This window comes from Boleophthalmus pectinirostris, unplaced genomic scaffold (genome assembly GCF_026225935.1).
Source record: "Boleophthalmus pectinirostris isolate CB_2022bp ecotype Guang Dong unplaced genomic scaffold, ASM2622593v1 HiC_scaffold_9, whole genome shotgun sequence".
Taxonomy (NCBI): Eukaryota; Metazoa; Chordata; class Actinopteri; order Gobiiformes; family Gobiidae; genus Boleophthalmus; species Boleophthalmus pectinirostris.
Window position 1 is genome coordinate 16,585,111 of NW_026571541.1, and position 24,955 is coordinate 16,610,065.

General features: G+C 38.1%; 1 protein-coding gene across 2 annotated transcripts in view; it reads right to left on the reverse strand.

Annotated features, from left to right (window-relative positions):
• The window catches only part of LOC110163550 (rho guanine nucleotide exchange factor 26), a 22,332-nt gene extending 4,613 nt beyond the window's left edge, over positions 1–17,719 (reverse strand). Inside the window, exons 1-13 of one of the 2 annotated variants that reach the window (XM_055166860.1) lie at positions 17,388–17,719; positions 16,906–17,173; positions 15,223–16,569; positions 15,096–15,150; positions 14,539–14,681; positions 11,797–11,853; positions 10,440–10,600; positions 9,199–9,351; positions 8,253–8,382; positions 7,697–7,771; positions 7,204–7,293; positions 6,330–6,484; positions 2,104–2,310 (exon numbers count right to left, since the gene is read on the reverse strand). In XM_055166860.1, the coding sequence (XP_055022835.1) occupies positions 2,104–2,310; positions 6,330–6,484; positions 7,204–7,293; positions 7,697–7,771; positions 8,253–8,382; positions 9,199–9,351; positions 10,440–10,600; positions 11,797–11,853; positions 14,539–14,681; positions 15,096–15,150; positions 15,223–16,530 (2,534 nt within the window). In that variant the 5' untranslated portion in view covers positions 16,531–16,569; positions 16,906–17,173; positions 17,388–17,719. Of the gene's footprint in view, positions 1–2,103; positions 2,311–6,329; positions 6,485–7,203; positions 7,294–7,696; positions 7,772–8,252; positions 8,383–9,198; positions 9,352–10,439; positions 10,601–11,796; positions 11,854–14,538; positions 14,682–15,095; positions 15,151–15,222; positions 16,570–16,905; positions 17,232–17,387 lie in introns of those variants that run through there. The other variant, XM_055166861.1, reaches the window with a different exon arrangement.
• Positions 17,720–24,955: the final 7,236 nt, after the last annotated feature.

The following is a 24,955-nucleotide window of genomic DNA, read 5'->3' on the forward strand; positions in this document are numbered from 1 at the left end:
ATGTATGATGAGGGCTGTGTCAGAAAGGGCATCTGGCCGATAACCTTTTATGGTGACCCCACAAGAAAAAGTTGAAGAGAAATGATTAGTCTTTTTCATGAACCATGCCTTTCTCTTTAGGCATGTTTCAGGTTACAGTATAAATCCAGGGTGGACCTATAGTACCTCCCTGTTTTAGTGCGTTTGACACTTTGAGTACCCTCAAAGCATTTCATACATAGTATGAATGGCCTGGGTACAGCACGCTCCTTCCCTGTGTGTCATGTTAGATTAAGCCTCTGAGGATGAACTGAACTGGAAAAAGAGGAAGTTGTTCTGCGATGATCAAAAACAAAGTGCTGCCAAAAACACAAGCCACTGTCAAAAACTGAGACAGGGGAGCGTGAACCAGGAGGGGCACAGAGTTAACAGGCACTGCTAACATGGGGGAGGGAGTGTCGTGGGAAACTGCCTACTTTTCAATGGGCCACTGCTGCTAGGATACCACGAGAACAATGCTTAGCAACCACTATAACAATGGACAGTAGCCAAAACCCCTCTCCGCGGCTCACTTAATGCTACAGTACCCTCTCTATTACATGGGTGCCAATGGGGCCCACAGCCACACTATCAAAGGAGGAGACATGGGGCTTTCAATACAGACACAGTCAAAAGTGTGTTGGGCCAATATGGGAAGAGCCCTACAGAATACAAGAGTCAGAGCACAGTGGACGGGGGAAACTCATACAAACTACTACTACAGGATCAAGTCAAGGGCAAGCAAATAGTAAGGGCTTTTGCCTTTATGAATTAAACGTATGGCAGATGGAAGGTTAAAGTTGAGGTAACAAAATAACGTTGATACATAAAATGTTACTTTTGTTGTATCCTAGTTTCCCTTATTTCCATATTTCTAAAAGAACAAATCTGATATACTAAACTTAGTGCTCACAAACTGCAAAGGGATTTACTGTTATGCCATGCCTGAGTTTGTATTAAGATAGAAGGAAAAAGACACAAAACATATCCTACGATGCATTCCATCACAGTTTTTACAATGTCTTTTCAGGGTCGCTTTACAAGAATATCTCTGTGCAAAAATGAAGAAAAGCTCGCTCTCCAAAACCCCAAAATGCCAAACGGTCTGTGCATATGGTCTGAAATGTTTGTTCTCGGCAAATATATTGAGAAAACAAAGGTTTAAGTGGGGGTTACAAAATCCACTCTGTCTAAGCAGCTTGTGCCAATCGCTACTTTATGAGATTTGAACTTGGAAAAGCAATTCTCTATCTACATTGTATCTTTTCAAACAGATGAAAAAGAAAGGCAATAACTAAAAGTAAGTAGTTTGCAATGCTCGCTATTCAAAGCTTCAGTGAGTAGACACAAAGGAACCAATTATTTTAAGAGCGGAAGATGCACGACAAAGACAATTACCGCTGCTGACAAGAAAATATTTTAAAATCAAATGAACAAATAAACTATTTGGATAATTAATATTTTGCAATGTTACATGGGGAGTTGGTGTAAATAACAACTAGTGAGAACCATGGAGTAACTAAATATTCCTGTGAACTGCACTTTACCACAAAAGCGAGTTAAAAGTATTATTTTACTTTAAGAATACTGCAAACAAGGAGAATGGGTAGTGAATGGATGAAAATCAGGTCAAGGCAAAGAAAAGACATTCTTCAAACCCCCAAGTAAACTCTAACCTAGACATAGGACGATCATGATTATCATGGCTAAAATAATTGCGATTAAAGATCACATCACGATAACTATTAAAGTTGCTCACAGTCTAAAAAGTTACATATTAATAATTATAATTTTAATATTACAAATAAGTTCCATATTTAAACAGCTGTTATAATATTGTACTTTGTTCTAAGTGAAAACAATAATGATCTAGGAGAAAACATCATGGCTAACAAGCTTTTTTCATCACATTCCAGTGATAAAATGTTTTTATTATTATTATCTTTGTTGGTGATTATCACAATTATATAAAATGTCCCATGAACAATTATTGCTTACCTTTTTTACCATAATAAATGATATTATTGTTTATTGTCCCATCCCTATCCTAACCTAAATAAGTATTCATATTATGTGCATACTTACAGAGAGTCTGTGCCAAGGATCATGAGAACCTTCTCCCCTGAGTGGTTGCTCCTGAAGTTGAGTTTGAATAGGTGGTTGGTGCCCTGTTTGGAGCTGAGCATGCTGGTGGTACTTCGGACTGGAGACAGGCTCACGTCCTCTGGCAGACAGGAACCCACCCAGATCTCATCTCTCAAAGCGTAGTCAATGACAGTGTAGCTCTCCTCGCTGGAAGACAAACAGACAGATTAGGCTGTGGACAGATGCAGTAAACCACAGACAAGACATGTATTAACATTGTTGGCGCTGATGAGTAACAAAATTTGAAAAACAGACTATTATGTAATACAGTAGTTGACAGTTGCCTTATGTGACTTGTATTTGTTTGGTCGTTTGTTTTTCAGTATTAATACTTGTTCAAATAAGTCTCTAGTTTTGATACAAATTTTTGTATCAATGCTACATCAATCCTAGTTCTAACAGCGGTTCTCAACTGCTGTGATGATGATCAATTTCTTTCATGTTATTATCCATTTTGATGTTATTATCAATTTTTTATAGAACCAAAGTTAGATTAACATATTATTACAATCCACCTGCTGGCATTTAGGATACTGGTCCCTCTGGACCAATATTGCCCCCCTTTGCAAACTATAAAATAATCCTCTGTACCTTGGCTTTGATCAAAATACAAGATATGGCCTCTGCTCATTGGTTGCAATTTTTTCCTGCAAGCCTAGCATACTTGTACACCTTTGTCTGTTGTCTATGTTACTGTAATAGAGTTTCATATCACGGATCTTTCAGTACAAAAATACTGCATTCACTCTGAGTTGCATGAATTACACGCAGTTCATGAAAAACATCTGGAGCTGGTTGTGAAACGTGGGACCACTGAAGCAGGAAAAAACGTGTGTGTTTTTATAGCATTCAAAAGAACAGGAGCTTGGCCTCAGCCCACATGGGTTTTATCAAGCCAGAGATATATCGACAGACAGCGCAAGGCTACTGGACACACTAGGTTCAGTACATTACATGTCCAAGCTCCACACACAAATGCAGACATACAAAGGAAGGAGTTAAACAAACAGTTGTGAGTGGTGGATTTGTCTGAGGTGTCATGACTGAGCAGACATACCCCATTTACGTTTGGCAGCTTTTCAACAAGGTTCAAATGTTAGCAGTGAGCCCTGATTGTGCTTAAATCCATCAAGTAAAAACATTAAAGAAAAGAGGTACAAGACACTCAAAACTATATTTTAAGTGAGTTGAGAGATGTATTGATTGTGAAAACTGTTTTTAAAGGGGCAATTTTACTAACTAATACAAAAAAAGTAAATTCTGTGACAAAACAGGATGCATATTAAAACTGTTACATAACTTTCTTAGTTTAGTCTTACCTGGAGTAGCCACAGTCATATTATGTATAGGGTTTAACCATAGCAAAATAGGAATCTCAAAATATAAAGACCTTCAAAAACTATTTAAAGGCAGTTGACTGATCTGAAGATTGAGATAAGCGTTTAGGTGAATGAAGGCAGAAGACTTGGAGCGTAGAAGATCTAAGATTATAAGTCAGCCCTACAGGTAAAATACCTCCAATACCATTTACATGACACTATGAGAGAAAGAGGTGGGGGTGGGTGCTTATAGGGTGATTTACGTTAACTTGGGTACTGTGTCATGCAGGAGTGGAAGAAGTACTGCACATTGCCTTGACCCCACAAACATTTTTAAAAAGTATTGAGTATAAAATTAACAAGAAAGTACAGTGAATATTAGACACTCCGCAGTCCGCACCCTAAATGTTTTATAATAATAACAATACAAAAAAACTATTCTTGGTAAAAATGTGTAAAATACTTAAACAAAAACCTGTCTGTAACTGTCTAACCATGTTCCAGGAATGAAAAGCACGAGTCTGTTAGAGATAGCGTAGGCATCTAACAGACGTCATCACCGTCACCCAGGTTACTGTCAATTGGTTCAACCTGTTCCTCAACATGCACTTCAAACAACCAGCTCATGACTGGGTATCTATGCCTTTTATAATACCAACCAAAGGAAGCAAATTAATAGTTAGGGCTGCGTACTTGAATTAAGATCAAATCATTTTGAACGTCAATGGTTAACGGTCACATTTTAATATTTTCCACCTTCAAGGTACTCAAAGCACTTTTACATCAAGAAACCACTCACCCATTCACACACACGTTCATCACTGTACACAGACACTGGGGGGAATTAAGTACCTTACCCAAGTAAGTACCTTACCCAAGTAAGTACCTTGCCCAAGGACACAATGACCGCATTCATCTGCAATCACACCGCCAACCTGTGGGTCAATGGATCTGACCGCTCAACCAATGATTTTTATGTCGATCGGATCAACTAACTGACCTATTGTAGCCAATGATGTTCTTGGGTCTTTTTTTAATACAGAGGTCTACGGCCAATAGTCTGTCAGTAACAACATATGTTTTGGACCAGAGTTCCTTCTGGAGGAAGGAATTTAGTGTTAAATGGCAGTGATTAAAAGTCTGTCTTGTTTATGTTCAGAAAATCAAATTGAAAAGACTGCTCAATATGAACAAAAAAACATCACATATTGCTTGGCCCTACTGTGGGCCTTACTTCTTTACCATAGAACAGAACTAAACTTGGTTATCCAGGAAGAATTTGATATTTCGATCGTGACCAGGATCCCAGAGGAGAAGGCGGGATGTGGGGGGATATGGAGTGTGAGAGAGGAGCCAGCTGTAGTGGACTTACTGTTATGTAAGTGTTCCTGTAACAGTGAACAAGCAGCTCAGCACTTCTGTCTGCATCATGACAAAACACACAAACCAAAACTATAGATGAAAATAATTATAACAAATTCATTTCTTATCATTGACATGAAAAATGTCATTGAATTCCTCCCCTTCTTAACCAAATAATGTAATATGTAATTTGTACAACAACAGAATAATCATTAACTACATCCACATACTGATACTGGACCTGAAACTGGGCACAAGATTTAATCTCAAGGTCCGCTGATTTATATAACCAAAGTTTATCATTTTTTTATTCATCATTCATTAAATCAACCCAGTACAAATATTTCAACTCCCTAGCTACATACAAGCGTTTCATGGGCCAGTACTCACATAAACCATTAAACCACAGCGAAGGGGAGAGGGCTATTGTAGAGTGATGTCTACATTGGGCTTGTGACTGACCACTGTCCAGCCCTGGGGTTTTGTTTCATTTGTGGAATTGCAGCATTTTGGAGTAGCATGCCACTGTCACATGAGCAGCACAAACTAATATTATAACAGCTTTTCCGATTGGACAGCACATAATAATAACTCCAAAGAACTCCCTTTTTGCCAGATCACAACAGCACACACACGTACACATGACTAAAGTCCAGGCTGGTCTAGATCAAATTCCAAGAAAAAAAGCACATGGAATGTTTTTAATGTTTCTGTGGAATTTTGAGTGTAAAGGCAAAGGGGAAAAAATCAATCCCAGGCACAGATCAGGGTGAGCGAGACTCTGGACATGGTTAGATGGGAACCATGTGACTTATATAAAATGTCAGAGATACACAGATGTTTTTTTTTTCTTTTTTTTTTTTTTTTTTTCAATTTAATATACCTTTGACTGTTTAAGGTATTAAGCACATGACACGGGATTGGATTATACCAGTTAATGAGAATGTACCATAGGTTTACTAAAGCAGATGCACACACTAATACATCTAGTCAACATAATTTAATTTCAAAACCTTAAATGTTGCCTCTCTTCTCCAGGATATTGGCTGTAGGAACTTCTAATATATTCCACCAACAAGCATGTGTATATATATATATATATATATATATATATATATATATATATATATATATATATAAATTCACCTCACATTGAGGTGAGGTCATGCTTGGTTGCTATATTATGCTCTAATAGCTCTAATGACCTTTTTGGCAATTACTTAATAATTGCAAAATAATACAAATTCATATAACCACCGTTTTCTTTTTTTTCTTTTTAGTTACATCCTTTTTTCAGCCCATGATAACAATTTTCCACAACAGGTTAAGACATGAAGCTTGTATGGAAAATCTCACACTGATCTTTGGGTCACAGGCTCACACCTCATCCAGACCAGGTTTCAGGCTAGACTTTCACTACCTGCATGTCCTAACAGGTAAGATATGTACAACAGAACAAGAGGAGCATAATAAAGCAGGCCTCACCTCTTCTTCTTGGTGACGATTAGGACATCATTAAACAGGAAGAAGTAGACCTGTTGCCGTGATGTCCGTTTAAGAAAGATACCGCTGTCTTCTACAAATGCAGTCAGCTCTCCTCTTTTTACCATCCATCTTGAGGACGAGACCAGGGGAAAGGGCTGGAGAAAAAAAAGACTATTAATATTATTACTTAAATGTAAGAAATTACATATATACATATTACAACAAAGCTGAAATAAAAATAGAAAATGATTCTGTCAGAAAAAATATCACAACTTTAAAACTGGCAGGCTTATTTTATGATGATGATGATAATCTCTTATGGATCTTCTTTGCATTCTGTTATTTGGAGAACTTAACAATGGCTTTTGACAATAATAACAGGAAACAAAATATAATCAAATATATTTTATCAAGAGTTTAAAAATGTGCTAAAATGTCAATACTCATCTTTATTGTGAAATGAAATTAATAAAATATCTGTAAAATGTTCAGCATTTCAGTAATTTTCTTAATACTGTGTTCTATTGTGCAGAAAATATGTGAATTATGACATTTGTAAGCCAATAAATTTCTTTTTTAAACACAAAGTCCTAACTTTTTGGGATTGTACATCGTTATTACCATAAATTTTCCAGCTTAATCAAAACGCCAAAACTCAACAACAATCCATTTTGCAACAGCTGTGGATGCAACAAGTGGATATTACAAGACATCTGTGGATTGCAATCGTTCCAGCAGCTTGTTCCCACACTGGAGCAGCCAAGAGTTATGGTTACAGACACCAGCCCAGTGACAGCACATAGCACAACTGAGTTCAGTAAGGTTTATGGGGTCATTCAGTGTGCATTCAGTGTGGAGTTATCCAGGGGCGTACCTTAATTTTGAACTCTAGTTGAGAGTTGATGGTGTACATCATCTCCGTTCTCTCCATGGTGCGAGCTCCTTCATTACACTTCCTCACCACCTGAAACATGCCCAAAAACCAGGATGCTGACAAAATCACTGATAATCAAAATTCTAGCAATGACAAAAAACACTATGTTAAAACTAGTATATACTAATATATACTTATATTATATCCACTATAAAACTGTATTAAAAGTTGATATTCTGTTTATATTTAAAGAGAGAGCGAGAGATATTTTATTGATCCTGTGAGAAATTCAAGTTGTTCACTGCACCGTTTTTATCAGCTTTTGATCTTTATTTTAGTATTTAATAAATATAATATTGTATTTTCAAACTCTCTTTTGAAATTGCACTTTATTTTGCACTATTGTAAATTGAGTCTAAATCTGTGCAATAAAAAATACATATTTGAAACTATTCCTTACAAAAAATTTACCTTCAGGGACATAGTTACTGACCTTGCTAACAGCTTGCAAAGCCTTTTTACATTCCTCATACTGCGCTGAATCTTTAGGTGTCTTGTGGCAAATAGTCTGCAAAACAAGAAATAAGGAAAATATGGTCAGTACCACATAAAGCTATTATATTTTACTATTACACATTTAGGACAATGCATGTTAGCCCTTACTCACCCCACTATCAAGGGTGAGATAAACATTTGGGCTGTGGGAACAATCGACGTGAAACTAAACATTCTCATGGTCCTCGAGTTTGTGAGTGTCCACACATAAGCCTCACAGTCTCCAGAGAGAGATAGTGTCGAAGGGGGGAGGCTGGGTCAGTGGACAGGGGACACGAGGGGAGGAGGGGAAAGAATCAGAGTGTAGTTGTGCCAAAGCAAGCACAGAAAGAGTGGTGTGAAATGTGATTGGAACAGTAGTAGGCAATGAAGTTGGGTCAGACATGTGTCCAAAAGGTTAGGGAGTTAAAAGGCAGAACAGTGTGGTCCAGTAGAGTTGAGGTTGTTCAAACACAGTTGCATAAGAGCCAGTGGTATGAGGTGAATGCACTGACATCCATGAGGAGGGGCAGTCGGGTGATCCTCTGCATGGGAAGAATCAGGAAGGAGATCATAGGGAGGTTTCTGCAGTCTGGGTCGCTCTCGATCCTGGTCAGCACCTCCTTAAAAGCCGGATTCTTCGACCTGTAGTAGTACAAGTGGATCTGATTATTTACAAATGTTTACATAGGCCACACATCATTTATATACTTTTTATTGTTTGGTTTTGTGTAATTTGTAAACAAGTGCATATAGTAAGTAATAATATATATTAGCATCAAGGGGTATGAATTCATGGGGTTACAATTTGAATGAGAACAGATTTTTTTATTCAGAACAATTAAGGTTGCAACAATTAAGATCTTTTATAGCCAGTGTGCCAAATGATCCTAAACACATCCTTTAGTTTGGCCACGTAAGACCATACTAGGAAGGGTGAATTCATACAACATAAATGCATGAGAACATCAGTACACTTCAGGATCTTGATTCTTGCCATCATTCTTTTTTTTTTTTTTTTAAATCACACTATTTAATGAGAGTAATTGTCTAATTTGTGATAATTTGCCAAAAAATATGCTCCTTTGTAACAGATATATGAGAATAAGCCTGGCCTGCAAATTAAAATATCAACTTATCGTACAATGTATGAGAGCTGGGACTTTTTGGTCAATATTTATAGTTTTGCTTTTGTTTTTTATGTAAGAGAAGTAAGATTTGAGCTCTAAAGTGGAGAATAAATAACTTGGCTAATTATAGGCTTATTTTCCTGTTTACTTGTTGTAGTCTATTTAAAATGGGTTTACTAGAATTATCCTGTTTTGTGTCAGTGGCATAAAGCAGTTTCAATATTCTCATTTATCGCAATATTTCTCTACTTTAAAATGTGTTAGCGTGACAGCCCTATATGAGATGATCCTTTGAATGGATTAGATGTAAGGTTGGGTTAATATTACTCACACAAGCCTCTGTAGAGTCCGCTGCTGGTACACCTCATTGGAGCAGTAGGTGATATACGGATCGAAGTTGGACTCAGCGTGTTTACAGACAATATCACTGATGTCATGGATGACTATACTCTGCTGATGTCTTTCTTCCAGCTCACTGAAAAATCTAACAAATCATAAACTATCATGAGTGTGATTATAGCAATAAAATGAGTCAAAGCCACTGAAAGTTGTGTCACAATCACCAGTGAAACATAGGAATAGGAACAGACACAAAGTCAGGAAATCAGGAAGCTTCGCTAACACATTTCAACATCCCAAAGGAAGACGTCCACATAGTTTAAAAATAGACACCCACAACATAGTGTCTTTTCCTCTTCCTGTACACCACCAGATGGAAGCTTTAACAGCAGACCAAATGGCTTGCTTCAATAAATGTAGTCTGTGCACCAAATGACAAACAGGAAATTGTCAAACACACCCTGAACATTGAACTTCGACTGCTTTGTGATCCTATATAAAAGCCACTTTTCATGAAAAAAGAAAAATGTATTATGACAGAAGCTAACCTCACCCCATGTGACCTCTCCTTTGCAAAACATGAATGTATAGGAGAAGACAAAATACTCTTCGTTTGACCCTTAACCTGTGTTTTCCAAAGGGAGATCAAAAGGTCAAGGATGTTCAGGTTCAGCTGTTGAGGAAGAAACAGCAACTACTAATAGAAAACCTAGGTTTTAAAGCTGCTTGGTTAAAAAGCAGATGTAAAAATAGATTTAAATCCACATGAAAAACATACAGTGATATAAATGACATGAAGTATATGTGCTTTCTGGCTTAGTTTCACTGATACTATTTTATATTGTAAGCCATTGGCCAGAGGCCAGAAGTCAGAAGTACAGCTGCATACAAAACAATTCACCATCAAGCACATAGTAGGTCATACGCCCTTCTGATACTATCCACAATACAGTAGAGCACCAGGGTAATTACCACTGATAGTACAACCAGTACTACAGCCTATTTCAAATATTAATGAAGCAAATTCCCTGTGTTCTGCAAATGTGGCATTCACTAAAAGATCAAATCAACTAAAACATTAATCTGAAGATAATTATCGGCATTGATGACATTCTTCAAACTTGATTCAAAGTTCACCATTTATCCAGGCCTGGGACTGATTAAATTTATTCTTGTCTGCATGTACTATTCTAGTAGTACTATACTAAGGTGTTAATAATGACAGTTGCTTACTTTTTACTGGCTTCGCAGACGTCTGTTATATTGGAGAAGAGGTGGTGGTGCTCAGTCTTGGTCATGGCCTCACTCAGCTCTGTGGAGTTCTTGAACATTCGGATCAGGACCTCCAGACTGTGGAGGTATGAATGCTCAGAGGAGATCACTTCAAAGATGGCCTGGGCAAAAACAAAACAGCAGGAAGAATTAGACATTATTCAACACAGTTTAGTTTTGCTGGTAGTTTTTCAATTGCTGCCAACAGCAAAGACAGAAGTTAATTGCCATTTAACACATCTTATCTGCCTATGAATAGTATAGCAACAGTTTTTCCCATAAATTCCAGAAAATTAAGTGAGTAAAAAAAAATTTCATCTGAAGAATTTAATCTCATACAATTTGGTCTCTGGAGTATAAATACTGCATATTGTCTATATATATAATGTTAAAGAAGTCCTTTTTTCCAGTACAGTTACTTTGAAATAATAATACAGTGGACAAAAAAGCGTGCTTTTTTTGTCAATATTTAGTCCATATTGTCTCTTTTAGAAGTTTAGTCACCATAGTCTCCTCTATTAAAGGTCCTATATTGTGTGTGAGCTTTAAGTCGTGTTGAAATATTGTAATCTCAAAAACATACCTGGAGCTGGGTTTTGTTTCTTTCACACACATACATCTAAAAAGCTCAAAATGCTCTCTTCCACCTTGTGATGTCATGACGTTAACAGCTATCATTTAGCTCTCTTTTAGTTCAGTTTAGGGATTGGGGTGATGACAATATCCAAATGATTCTAGTGAAGATGTATGGAGTTTAAAAACACAATGGAGCACTTCCTGTATTACCATGACATCACAAGGTGGAAGAGAATGTTTTCTGTTAGAGAGAAGAACTCAGCCTAAATATGCAGGTATGTTTTAGACGAGGAAACAACATTATAACATAGATCAGAAAAAGCATAATATGGGCCTTTTAATGGGAGACACTGTGTTTTCTATTTGTTTTAAGACTTCCGTAGGCAGGGTTTTACCTACCTTTTGGACAAAGAACACACCAACCTGTGGCTGACTTACTTACCATGACAACACACTGTCAATAACAGATTTGTACAGACATTACTTAACATTGTACACGTCAGCGTACTCATGAATCTCTCAGTAACTCTATTAGACTTCCATTTACAGAACTTATAGCAAGGTTTATATGTCTACCCTCCTTTGAGACTGAACAATGTTTTGCTTTAAAATCTGTTCAGACCTTCTTAAATGGTTATTTTACTGGGCTAGTGAACATAATAGCCACCAAAAGAACGCTAATTCTTTGTTTAAATGCCTTGGACTGAAGGTGACCCCACCTAATGTAAGATATTATTTCTACCTCTTGTCTCTTACGTTCCTCTTGAGTTAAGCGTTCAGACAGGCCACTTTTCTTCACCTAAATCGAAACAGAAACACAGAGTCAATTCACGTTTATTTTGATTTGGAAACCTTGGCGGACTTTTTGGGGTCAGGAGTTCTTGCATTTATAGTAAAGGGGTGTGCACATGTCTGACTGCCAGTTGTCTCCACGCACAATGAAAGAAAGCACTCTGCATTCCTCTCGACTCAAGACCCATTATAACGCTTCTGAAAAACAAGCACTAAATAATTTGCTGAATAATTACGGCTTTGAATTTGGGAACAAGCTGTGCCAATATCGCTCTGCTAAGTCACTAAGGAGCCAGTACAAACAGAAATTAAATACTTTGAATGCCCTGTTCTTAATTTAGGGTGTTTTTCTGGTGGGCTGATGGTTGAAGCTGTAGTACTTGGCAAAGAGCTCTCCTTTAATGCTTCTAGTGCTATCACGATATTAATATTTCCAATTTCGGTACTAATTATTAGGCTTGACACTCTTTTTTTGATACCACAATAATATAAAAACACTCCTTTATAAACTATTTTCAGCAAAAACAATAGTATTTTCTTTAACATTACCATGTGGTCTTACAGTAGTTTTTAGAAAGAAACCTAAAATCCTAAAATTGAAAACTGTTCAGTAAAAATTCAAATTTGTTCAGTTTTTTATCAATACCTGTTCCAATGAGTATCTTGTTTCAATACTAGTTTTAGCATTGATTAATGTGCAGTACTTTTGGCATCCCTGAATGTTACAAACTCAGTGCATTTTATTTTGAAAATTTTGAAAGTTCTATCTTTCGAGGAGAAAACCTGCTGGACATCCAATCTATCATGAGGATACCACTCAGCAAACACTCACTGCAAATAAGCAGCAAACCAAACAGCTCTTGCAGTCTGTAAACATCTCCCTTATTTACCTCACCACTATCGGGTTAGCTATATATCTATGCCATCTCCTCTGAACTTTATTCTTCCTTGTAATTGTAGGGTGAAGTTCTGATACTATCAACTTTACTATTATAAGATGGTTTAAAAGAAGACACAAAACATATCAGATGCTAAACTGAAAGCAGCATGTGATGTCGTGCTATGTGACAGGGGCAGGGCACAGTGTTAAAGGACCTGTCAGTAAAGTAAAGACATACATCGGAACCTGCTCCTCTGGTTTGGTTTATTATGTAATAGACTTGTCAGATTAGAGATGTAAAAACTGAACTAAACATAGACTGAATGAGGACCAGACCAAAACAGAACAAGGACTAAAACAGGTCTAAGTTGACAGAAGATTTTTTAGAAACATTTTCATCTTTGCACTGTTTCTCCTTTGGACCTCTTTATGATTTGTATTACTACATTTCTATATTTTATTTTTACATGTACATATACATATATAAGTATGTCTTATCTGACAACAGCCTCTTGCTATTTTTGCAAATTATTTAGAATTTATTTTAACCATATATATTTTTGATCTTTGTTATAATAATATATTGTGATGTTATTATAATTTCCCTTGTGGATCTATAAAGTTTGTCTAAGTCTAAGTCTAAGTGATCCCTTTATATTCATTGATGATTTTTTGCACTAAGCTCATAGACTGATGGGATTCAAAAATACTCGCAAATCATGTATTGTATATTAACTCAATCTGTAAATGTATGAATCTTTTTGTCTTCAATCTCTCTCTTTCCCTTTACAAAATTATGTCATGCTGAATGCTTAAAGTCTTTCTGGAGGCTACATTCTGAGCATAGTTTGTGTGTTGGCACTATTCCCAGGAGCTCTCCAAGACTTCCTGTAGGCCTGCCTGCCTCCGTGCCCAACACACTCCTAGACTTCAGACTCCCTCCATATAACTCCCTGATGAACAGCGAGAGGGGCAGAGACTATGGGGAGGATGGGTATGCAGTGTACTATGACTAAACTGGATACAGCAGCATTCCATGGATCCATAGCATTCCAGTGTATAGTGGGTATACAGTAGTGTGTGTTTAGTGGTGGTGAAACCATCTATCTATTCCTAAGTGTGTGGGTGGGTATTTATTGCACTGTAGGGATTCAAGTCAGTAAACACACTTGATTCATCAGGACTTACTACCGTTATTAGAACAATTTGGTTCCCATGACGCAAATATTGTATTATTACAGAAACGTAATGGTTTAAAGTTCAGAGTTAAAATTAGGCCAGTCACAATAACAAGTACTGAAGAGCAATACGTTGCTGAAGTAAATATAGATAATTAACGATAATATTGACATCATAAAACAGAATAATCCCCAAAAAGTATTCTAAATGTACAAAATTGTGAAACAATAGCAATAAAATAAATAGCAGAATACAACACTTACATAGTTAATTTGTGTCTATAATGAGTCCTAGAAGTTCAGAATTCAACCTTTTACAGCTCAAATTATTGTGGCACAGAAAAATAACCAATTTTTTTTCCAGTAGTGCAACAAAAAAGTACCCATGAAAAAGTACGACCCCCAAAAAGTATTGTTCCATCTGTCTTGTATTGAACGATAAGTCCACACAGTATTTATCGTGACAGGCCTAGTTAAAATAAGTTTAGGTTAGGGTTAAGGGTTAGATTAAGGTTAAGCATATAGCATTAAGGTTATGTTAAGGTTATGATTAGTCTAGAGGAAATGAATGCCAGTCAATGTAAAGTCCCAAAACAGATGTAAACCCAACATGTGCGTGTGTGTTATGTCTGACCACACTGAGCTGGCTCCAGGAGGTGCGCAGGGGCTTGTACTGCACCACGATGTTGTTGTCAGGTTCGGGCTCTCTGGAATCAGCATCCTCATCAGAATCATTATGCAAGGCCTTTTCCTGGTAGTTCTGGTACAACTCCTCCTCTGAAATTTGCATTTTTGACATTCAGTACAGAACTGAAATAGTCATTGTCAAGGTAAATGGTCATAAATAATAAATGATGAGTTTCTTAATAGAAAATACACAATATTTTGGTCCTTGGTAAGAACATCTGCTCAATCTCAGTGTTTTCAAAACTTTGCCACAATATTGCAAAATGAAATTGCAACAAGATTGTGCCCACATGAAGGAAATTATCTCATGAAATTAAGTGCTGGTGATTTGCATCTTTTGAGAAACAGTAGTTAAAAAGCTGTGCTACCTTTACAGCAAAAATCTAAACTAAAATAACTCATTGTGAACAGAATCAGATAATTTATGTATTACAAATTAAGGGAAAATGTCTCATCTTGTGAGATTAGTGTCCCTACCATGCAATATAAATATGGGTTTCTCACCTTCACTATCAAATGTTCGCTGGCTGGTCAGTACATTCTTCTTCTCCGGGCTTATCTACAAAAGCATAACAGCCCTTCATTTACATATTGTACATTTAATGAGAATCACCGTAGGACTGTAACAAACCTTAATTTTTCCTTTGCTTGGTGGTTTTGCTGTCCCAGGGCTGGATGGTTTCATTGTTTTGGGACTTGCAAGTGCAAGAAGTTTTGGAGTACTAGGAGATTTTGGACTAGTTGGGCTTGCATTGGTATTGCTTGTTGGACTAGTTGGTGAAGCTGTCTTCTCCCTATTTAGTCCTTTGATGACAGCTTGTGACAGTTGTAAACCTTTAGCTTCCAGAGAGATCCCATCCACCTCATCCACTCCACTGACCACTGCCTTTCTGTAGGAGGTACTCCTCAGGCCTCTCCTCAGAGTTCCCGGGCTATCTCCATCCTCCTCTTCCTGTCTCTGCGCCCCTGTTGAAAAATAAGCTCCTGTTTCTACCATGCTCAGAGCTTTTGTCGACCGCTTGGTGTGGTCCAGCCCCAGCAGAGCGGCTAACCCTTGGCCTTGGGTCCCGGCAGGAGAGGCCCCTTTGCTTTGTCGCACTTCACACGCCAAACCTTTGGGGATAAGCTGCTGGGTGCCCATCTTCCGAGCGGCCGGGCTGTTGGTGCTGAGGACAATGGGTGGCGGAGGAGAGATGGACGGAGAGGTAGAGGAAGATGAGGAATGACGTGATTCAGAGACAGAGCATTTGCTTTGTGTCCTGTCTGGTGAGGAAGAGCGTGGGGTTGGGGGGTCCGAGGAGTTGAGAGAGGACAGAGATGGGATGCTGGATGTGGAGCTATGGGACGGGGTGGGGGTACGACAAAGCGGAGAGGAGTTTGATGATGAAGATGACAGTTCATGATAGCTGTTACCATTTGGAGTTTGTGGGGGAGGGACAGAAGAGTGAATGTCAGATGTACTTAATGTATCTTTTTGTGAGTTCAGTTGTCCGGATAGCCTCTTCTTTTCAGGCCATACCGTCATACCATTATTATATTTCCCTTTGTTAGATTCCCCATTACAAATCCTATTATCCAGGGAGGCAGATCTATTATCCTCAGATCTAAATTTCGGAAGTGAGAAGCGTCCATTGGAAAAGTGCCCGATGCTGATGCTACGAACAACGCGGTTCTTTTTGGCAGGTTTGTTGAGCACATGCTTGAGCACTGTTGTGGTGGGAGTGGGTGTCGCCAGTATCCTTTCATCAGGTTGGCTCAAAGTAAAAGAGCACTTGTCCTCCACAGGGAAGTCCGTCGTCATGACCCCGTTGATGTGATAGCTGACTGGTCGCGGTTTAGTGTTTCGTGAGATTTGGGGACTTCGGCAGTTATCTGAGCGCCTTCTCCACAAAGGGGTAATGTTGTTGTTAGATAAGTCCACATCATTGCCAAAATCCATGTTCCTTCAGATGTTGTGTCCTCTTCACTTTATTAAGTCCTGCACATAAACACAAAAAGGAAATTCAGGTCACAAGAACTTTAGTGGTGAATCTTATCAGTCAGTGTTTACTGATTAACTTGATGAAACTTGATGACAGCAGCTACAGCAAGAGCGCAAACAAGTGCTCAAAACAATAGAAAGACTGGTTATTATTAATTCTATTGTAACTGCTCATTGATGTAAAATGACCCAATTACAAGTAAACTGTCACCAATATGTACGCAACACGTAATAATGGAAAGAATTTAGAGATGTTTTCATACTTTATTTGGGTGTTTAAACTATAACTTAGCGCACAAGAAAGGAAATAAAATAAGTAAACTTGAAGCCTACCTCTATTCAGTGGGTTTTCCACACAGCGCTGCCATTGTTTGGTGGCATAAAGGTGACATAAAGATGACTTGAGTTTATCGTTAAAATCCAGACAGACCGAAATTCAGGGTGCGCGAAGTGGAACGCGTCTGGTGCGCTTTGGCTCAAGAGAGAAGAAACCTCTTTGACATAAACAGGAGGAGGAGAAAAGAGGAGGGAAGAGCCAGCCGGGCCACAGCAGAGCGCAGTGGTTCACACGAGGAATTCACCTGTCAGACAACAGACGTGCCTGCATCGAGGAGTTAGGGAGTGGAAACACAAATCACGTGGGAAAAAAGTGGTAAGGTTAACTTAAAGTTGGTAAACTGTAACATTCAAGTCAACTGGGCTACCAATTTTCGAAATGTTTGTAAGGCTGAAACTTTTTGTGGCTACTTTAATAGTAGTAGTGTAACAATATACAACATCAATATAAGTAGACAAACTTTGAATATTATGCCTACCTCAGTTTACGTGGCAGATCCTGAGAAAGAGATACACAAGAGGGTCTGACTCGCCTGGCTGTAGCGCAAAACTTTTTTCCTTGGCATTTCATTTATCCAGGTTCTCTGTGGCGCCACCTTGTGTTCAAGAGGCAAATATAAAATATAAAACGTTTGAAATATAAATTGGACTATAAATAATATCTAAAATAATAATCTTCTTCCATAAGTGTCTGTTGGTTTGTTTAAAATCTAATTAGATGCCCAGATTCATAATGTTTCACAAAGCTAATAAACTGTGGTGAAATAACTGTGGTTTATTCATATGAGTCGGAAAAACACTATTGTGAAAGATAGTTGTTTTCCAATTACATAATAAACAGTTAGGCATGGCCCTATTGACTGTGGTAAAGAATAGATTAGTCACACATACACACCAAACATGTTTGCCCCTTGGATTTATTAAGGTTTGGCCTCTTATAAAGGTTTCGAGCAATGTTTTGTATATTGCGCCCCCAAGTGTTTCACAAATGTCAGTGAAATATGGATTTAAAAGCCTTAAATTGCAGTTGGAATTATGCAATCAATTATGTGGCTTTTTGTCACTGGCAATTATTATGGTGTTTTTGTAAAATGAACCATTAGAAAGAACCTGCAATGAAGTGAATCAGCCTAAGGACAAACACACCTTTGATCCAGAATAAAATAAAACGTAGGCTTATTTCAGCAAACGCTACACTAAGCCTCTCTGCCTCCCTCTTGTGACAGGTTTCGGAGTGATTGGGCAGAAAGTTTAACCTTGCGCAGTGATTCAGAGTGACACATACCAATTTGGCGTGAGCCAGGTTAGAGAAAGTTCATTTACAGTGAAATTATTGCTATATGCGTGATGTAGGCCTGTGATTGTGTGTGTGTTTTCCCTCTTTATATATAATACAGAAATATATAGTCAAAGGCTTAAGGAGAGAACATGGACTATATAATAAAAGGCAAGTGTCAAGGCTGACACATTCCATAATCACAGTGTAAAACCTAACAAAATTAAACTAAAGGTTGTTGCAGAAAACCTGGTTAAATCTATGCATTTTTGTGTTTTCCTAAATCCATTTCCACTGAGCACATTGCCCCGATATAAAATCTGTTTTAATCAATATATCAAAATAAGGCATGCAGAAATCATTTGCACTCAGACTCTGGTGCCATTTTTACAAGAGCCCTCGACACTAGCCTTTCCTTATCAAAATGTTTATCTCCCCAATGACTCAGAGCTTATTGTAGTCAGCAGTAATGTTAACTGTACAGAATCCTGGTCCCCCCCTCCCCTCTCTCTCTCAGTCTCACCACCACCCACACATCTCACCATCTACAGAGAATAAAACAGAAAATCTCCACTAGATGGGATCACAAATTGCAGTCTACAGAAGACATATCAGACCAGAAATGTGGGCTTCTCAAACTCCCCATGTAAACTGTGAGGGTATGACTTTTGTTTGATGCTTTAATCCCTCAGGCCTGTTAAATGTATGTCATCAAATACATATGGAGCAACAAAGGTGGCATCTGTCACATATAGTTGAACCTGTGCTAATCACCATGGTTACGAGTCGTCTGTGCTGATTGGCTGACAAAACTGCAGTGACCCATGAGTGACTCCCCTTGTGGGCCTCATTGGATCATTGCCGCAGGACGATGGTGTTTATTGTGTGACAGATTTGCATAGAGTTTATGCATGATATTTATTTGCAGTGGATTTATTTTGTATTAAAGGTGTACTATGTAACTTTTCTGGTGGATGGTTTCCTTGAAGATGTACGTGTAATCCCTCAATTCTTCAGGTAGGATCTATAGAAAAATTATTGAATATTTATTTTGCTATCTCTCCATGGAGATGTTATTGATTTGCCTGGAATGTTCCTCAGTATGGCATTTAACTTATCCATCTGTGACATGCAGGCCAATGTGCAAGTCAGATCTGTAGAGATGTGAACCCACTCAGAATGCATGTTTTTCAAGGTTTTAGCCCCCTGTAATTGAATTAATGAGAAATGGCTGTTTAATGCAGTCACATATCAGACAGTGTAAAGGCAAGGATTTCACAATGTTACTACTACTTGATAATCATGAACAATCGTAAAATGGTGATGTTTCTTCTGCCTATAACTGCAACATTACTGCTTCAGTTGTGATACTGGCAACAAGTGCAGTTTGTGGGGAGGTGAATCTACTAAAAAGCTGTAGGTGAAATTCCTGAAAAGATATTTATGGTTATAGGGAGGAAATGGGGATACTTATGTAATAGCATTTTGAAATGAGCTGAAAAGGGTAATCTTCTTGTGTTTTTGTGTTTGTCAAACGCCCCCACCATTTCCTCCAGGGCTCCTGACTCATTCTGATCCAGTTTGTCGTCAGTGCCCCCTCTCCAATCAACTGCACCCACAAACACCACAAATGAGTGCTTAGCCAGGCCCTCCATTCAGTGAAAGTGAAATGTGTGACTGAACATGCACACACATTATGCCTATCCAAAACCAGCCTATTCTGTTGGGCGCCTGTGGGAATTTCCCCTTGTATTTTGTTGTTTGTTCATTGTCAGCTCTTTGTGTGTAGATGTGAATGTGTCTAAAACAATGACAAAATAAGCTCTCAAATGAAACATAACTGTAGCATGACACAATGAGTTGAACTCCAGAATTTCAGATAAAACCACTTTTTTAACCAAATTGGACTGTTCAAACTTAGCCTTTTCCTTGAGTGGTTGCCACAGAGTCTGCCTCCCAGTGTGCAGTGATTTGCATATTAACACTGGCTTCGCCTTTTCACTCAGAAATGGCATTAAAGGAGTGAGAGGAGATACATTAGTAGTGCACTATGTAACTTTTTGACTGGGGCTCCATCACTTTCTTGTTTCTGTGGATATGTCATTGATCTGTCTGGAATGTTCCACATGACAATTGCACAGCTCTACCTTACATTTATTAAATTACAAGTGGTTTATATCTTAAAAATACCTAGTGAGGTTACCTCTCCACAGATCTGACCAAAAAAAGTTACACAATGCAGCTTTAATGTAACCTCAAAGCTAAGATCCCAACTTTATGGCCTTTGCAAATCCTGTGGTTTAAAGCATAACTGACTTTTATGCCGTCAGATCATTGTGCCTTATCTCTAGTCAGTTAAACAGTCTTATTATGAACCTAGAACATGCTCACACATGTCAGGAAACTGTTTAGGCAAGCCATAAGATGTTTGCAATTTTGTATATAAACAGATTGGGTGGATCGTTAGGGCTATGTGAATTCATGTATTCATGCTGGGCTTCATGACTTTTTAAGTCTGTCATTGTGTAATACTCAACACTGACTATTTGGATGAATGAGAGACTGTAAAATTAAACTTTATTGTCACAAAGATCTAAAGATTTTCCCTGTTTGTCTATGTCTATTCTACTCTTGACATGGCTGTGTTGAGACATATTTGCACCATGTTATCATTAATTAGGAATAAATGCTAACCCCTGGAGACTCCTCTAACTACAACACTGGTCCCAGGGCTCTTCATTCACACACAATAGGCACACAACTTACCCTATGGTGCAGGACTGAGTCATTTAACGACTCTCCCATGACACATTAGAAATAAAGCTTCCATTTAGAGTGACAACCTTAAATTATCACATTTAAAGATACTGGATAGGGTCCTGTAAGGCACTTTATTGAGAAATTGTAATGACAGATACTTTCATGTATTACACAAAAAGAGTGCACAATAGTGTATCTGCATTCAGAAAGTTAGTTATCATGCAATTTAAAAAAAAAAAAAAATGTGTTTGTTTGTTTCAAATCATCTCCATCATTATTGATATCTATTTTTTATTATTTGGCATGGTGTATGAATTTATAGTCAGACTTAAAATATATTTTGTATATATATTGTATGTATATTGACTTCTCCTGTTTGTGAAACCCCTCACTAAATCTCTATTTCAGTCAGACATACACTGACATTGGTTGTCACTCAAACATGCTCTGGGACAGATCACTGTCTGTCTCCCCACCCACACTTCACAGCCTGCCATAAATCCACCTTTCTCTCTGTAAAACAAATCTCAGTGAGTGACAGCTTATGCTCAGCACTGTCAAACCTGTATTCTCTCTTACATTTCTATATATTTATCAACAAACTATATATATGTATTTTTTTTTAGCTTATTTCAAGCTGTTTTGCCACATATGCATCCTCTGAATGTGAATTAGTGCAAACAACATCTGCAGCAGTGACATTATCAAACCCAGCTCAGCACAGAATGTAACAAAGTGGAAATATTGCTAGCTCTACAATTGGGATTGTGTGGGGGAATCCTGTGGGACCAGAGTCAATGAGATGTTATGAAGAGGCACCATACTGGAAAAGCCATTCACCATAGCCTGATTTAAGCCATAACATGACCTCACTATGACACTGCACGAGCACAGAACACATAGAGCAGGTAGTTCAGACAGTGACCCAATCCTCTGCAGCATGACATCATCCACATGGTGTGCAAAAAGGCCAATTCATCAAGCCAAAACTGCTCTTGCAGTGTGAGTCAGTGTAGACTCTGTAATGAGAAAAAACATTTCTAAATGGGGAAGATGTAAAAATATTTTTAAATATTCATCTTGGTACTATTTTGGTCATTTTAAATGATGACTTTTCAAGGGGACACGTTATGTAAAATTACTTTTATGAGTGTTTAACCATATATTTTTCCTCTTGGCCAATATAACTTTCAGTCAATTAATTTATGTTTATGTAGTCCTGTATTTTCTTGCATTACAATTGCAATACGCGGGGTTATAATTGCTCCATAGTCATTACACTCAAGAATAAAAATCACATAAACATCTACTAATTGCTGCAGCAGAATGCCGCTGTGAGGAGGTGGGCTTCTCACTTCTGCAGTTTTGTAGAGTAAGTTTATTGAGCTGTTTCTTTTATTAAGCCATTTATTATTTTAGTTTACAGGAACTTAATGTAAAAATAATGAATCCATGTACTTATACTTTATGACTAAATACCTGAAAAAAGATTATATATCTTCTTTACAGTTGTATTTACAGTTTTGCAAGTATGGCTTCACTTTCCATACTTTCAGTTCATTGTGCCTGGTATGAGCCCGTATCAGCCCCACTGAATGTGCTGCATAATCTATGATACAAGATCCATGTAAAGGCTCACACATCAGACACCTACACAACAATAAGAGTGAGATAAGCATCTACTTAAATAGATTCTCAATGTCATTATTTTTGTAACTCACTTTTTCTCTCCAATACAAGACGCAATAAAACGCCAGAGGGTTCGGAGCAGTCTATTTTCTGAGCTCCCACACACGGTGAGTCAGCCTGGATACTGTGCTAACCCCTCCTGTTGGTGCCTGTAAAGAGATGCACAGTGAGAGAAAGCTGTGCTGCCAGACGGGCTGTAGGACAATGACCCCTGCCTATTAATGCACTCTTATGATGGCACCACCAGCTGAGTTATACACAGTTATATACTTACATAAAAGCAGTCACTGGACTCATGGGGCGCACTGTTACCGGTCAAGTGCAAGTCGTGATCAGTCATAAACCCTATGTATCTAGGTGGGCTGAGGCTATGTGGAAATACAGGCAAGTAGAGGTAAGGCAAAGTGATCTATGAGAGTTAAAGGTACATTATGTAACTTTTTTGCTGCTTGTCCGCATGGAGATGTTTTAGAGCTAATATTCAACTAAAGGTCTTTTTATTGCTCAAAAATATGTACTCAGACCCCTAACTTGGCCTGGTGGCATGGGGTCACGGTATAATATTTATTGCGATATCGTGGGAAAGCTTACAGTATGGTGGGGAGGCTCACGATTAGGGATGTAAAGATATCCAAATCTCTCAGTACTTTCTCTCTCAGATATTTTCATGATATACATCTCACGGTCAAGATTTTAAAGTCCTTAGAACAGTTATTTCTTCATGTAGTCTGCACTGAAATGGAGCAAAAGTTCATGGTCTATGTAGTTTCCACTGTCTTTTTTTTTTTTAGCTATTGCTGCACCATAAGTGTTAAATTAAGCAAAGAGACTTGTAATTCGATTCAAGAACTTTGATGATACAATATCACGATATTTTGGTTACTGTTAAATCCCTACCAGTAAAGCAGTAAAACATCTCCTTGGAGACAAGCAGGTTGTATTCCCTCCACCAGTTAGTTAGTAAGTTAGTACCACTACATAACATGGGCAAACCAACTGACCTAACAAATTATGCATGTATGAGTTACAGTTTTCAGAATCAAACGTACTGTAGTAATAGTGTGTACTTTCAGACACAGTTTATAGTTTGCTGCCTTCCCATAATGAGCTTAATAATAAATAATAAATGTAGAGTCTGAATGAATACAGACACACAGATGTGATTTATGTGCCTCGGTCCATCTGACAGACCTCCATTCACCAGGACACAATGGCGCTTGGCAGTACAGTGGCGCTACTGTCCCCGGTGGCCAAGTGGCAGAATGCATACACTGACCTGCTGCTTGACCTTACAGTGAGGCTTCTCTGTGTGCTCCTACTGAGGTGGGGGTGACCCTTAGTCCACACAGCACAAGTGTCTTAGTCAGTGTGGTATAGAAGAGGCGTTCACTCTGGGAGAATTTGGGAAACAGTTTGTCAGCGTTTTGATAGGAGGAGAGCACACGCATTCAAATGAGCCCGAATCTGCAGTGGGTTTAGGATTTTTGCTTGCGTCAGAAAGAATTAGGCAAAATCAGTATGAACCATTCAAAAATCTGGACCAAACCAAGTCAGGGCTAAATCAGGTTAGAATACTAAACAAACTGCACCCCAAACCAGAGTAAAACAGATTTTAATTTGAACTACATTGTCTCTAGAATAACTAAAAATCACAGCTTAAAACAACTAAACCATTTTTTTTTTTTTCCTTGACAACGTCTACAATGCAATCTGCCTGCAAGCTGTGCAACCCAACCCTATCTTATCAAGTGCAGGCACAGACACATACTGCAGCAGTGTGGTGTGTGTGTGAGCCCCGGGAGACACGCCAATGAATTCACTTCACAAGAATGCACAGCTGAGTCGGCCTCTTTTACATCAAAACACACTTCTGATAAAAGATTTTCTACTTGTTTGTTCAGACTTTTGAATACTACATCTAACGAAATAATCTACAGGTGGGAGATATAGGTCTACTCTAAATCTAAAGTAGTACTCTTATTGCTAAATGATGAGATTATTATTAAAAGCTACACTATGGAACTTTTTTCTGGAGGGCATTTCGACAGTACCACCTGTTTGTCACCACAGACATCTTTATCGTATAGCTGTTTTTATTGCCTGTAAATACCTTGATGAACATGAATTATTATTGTGAGTGGGGCCGCATCGCCACAGATCTGACTAGTTTGCCTGACTAATTTGGCTTGCATGGTGGCGTCACTTTCTTGTCTCCATGGAGATCGACATGTTTAATGCCAGGGATGTAACAGTATTAGCGGTACGATATTTATTGCAGTATTTTGAAGAGGCTGATGCAATTGTAGATAGGACACTTTTTTG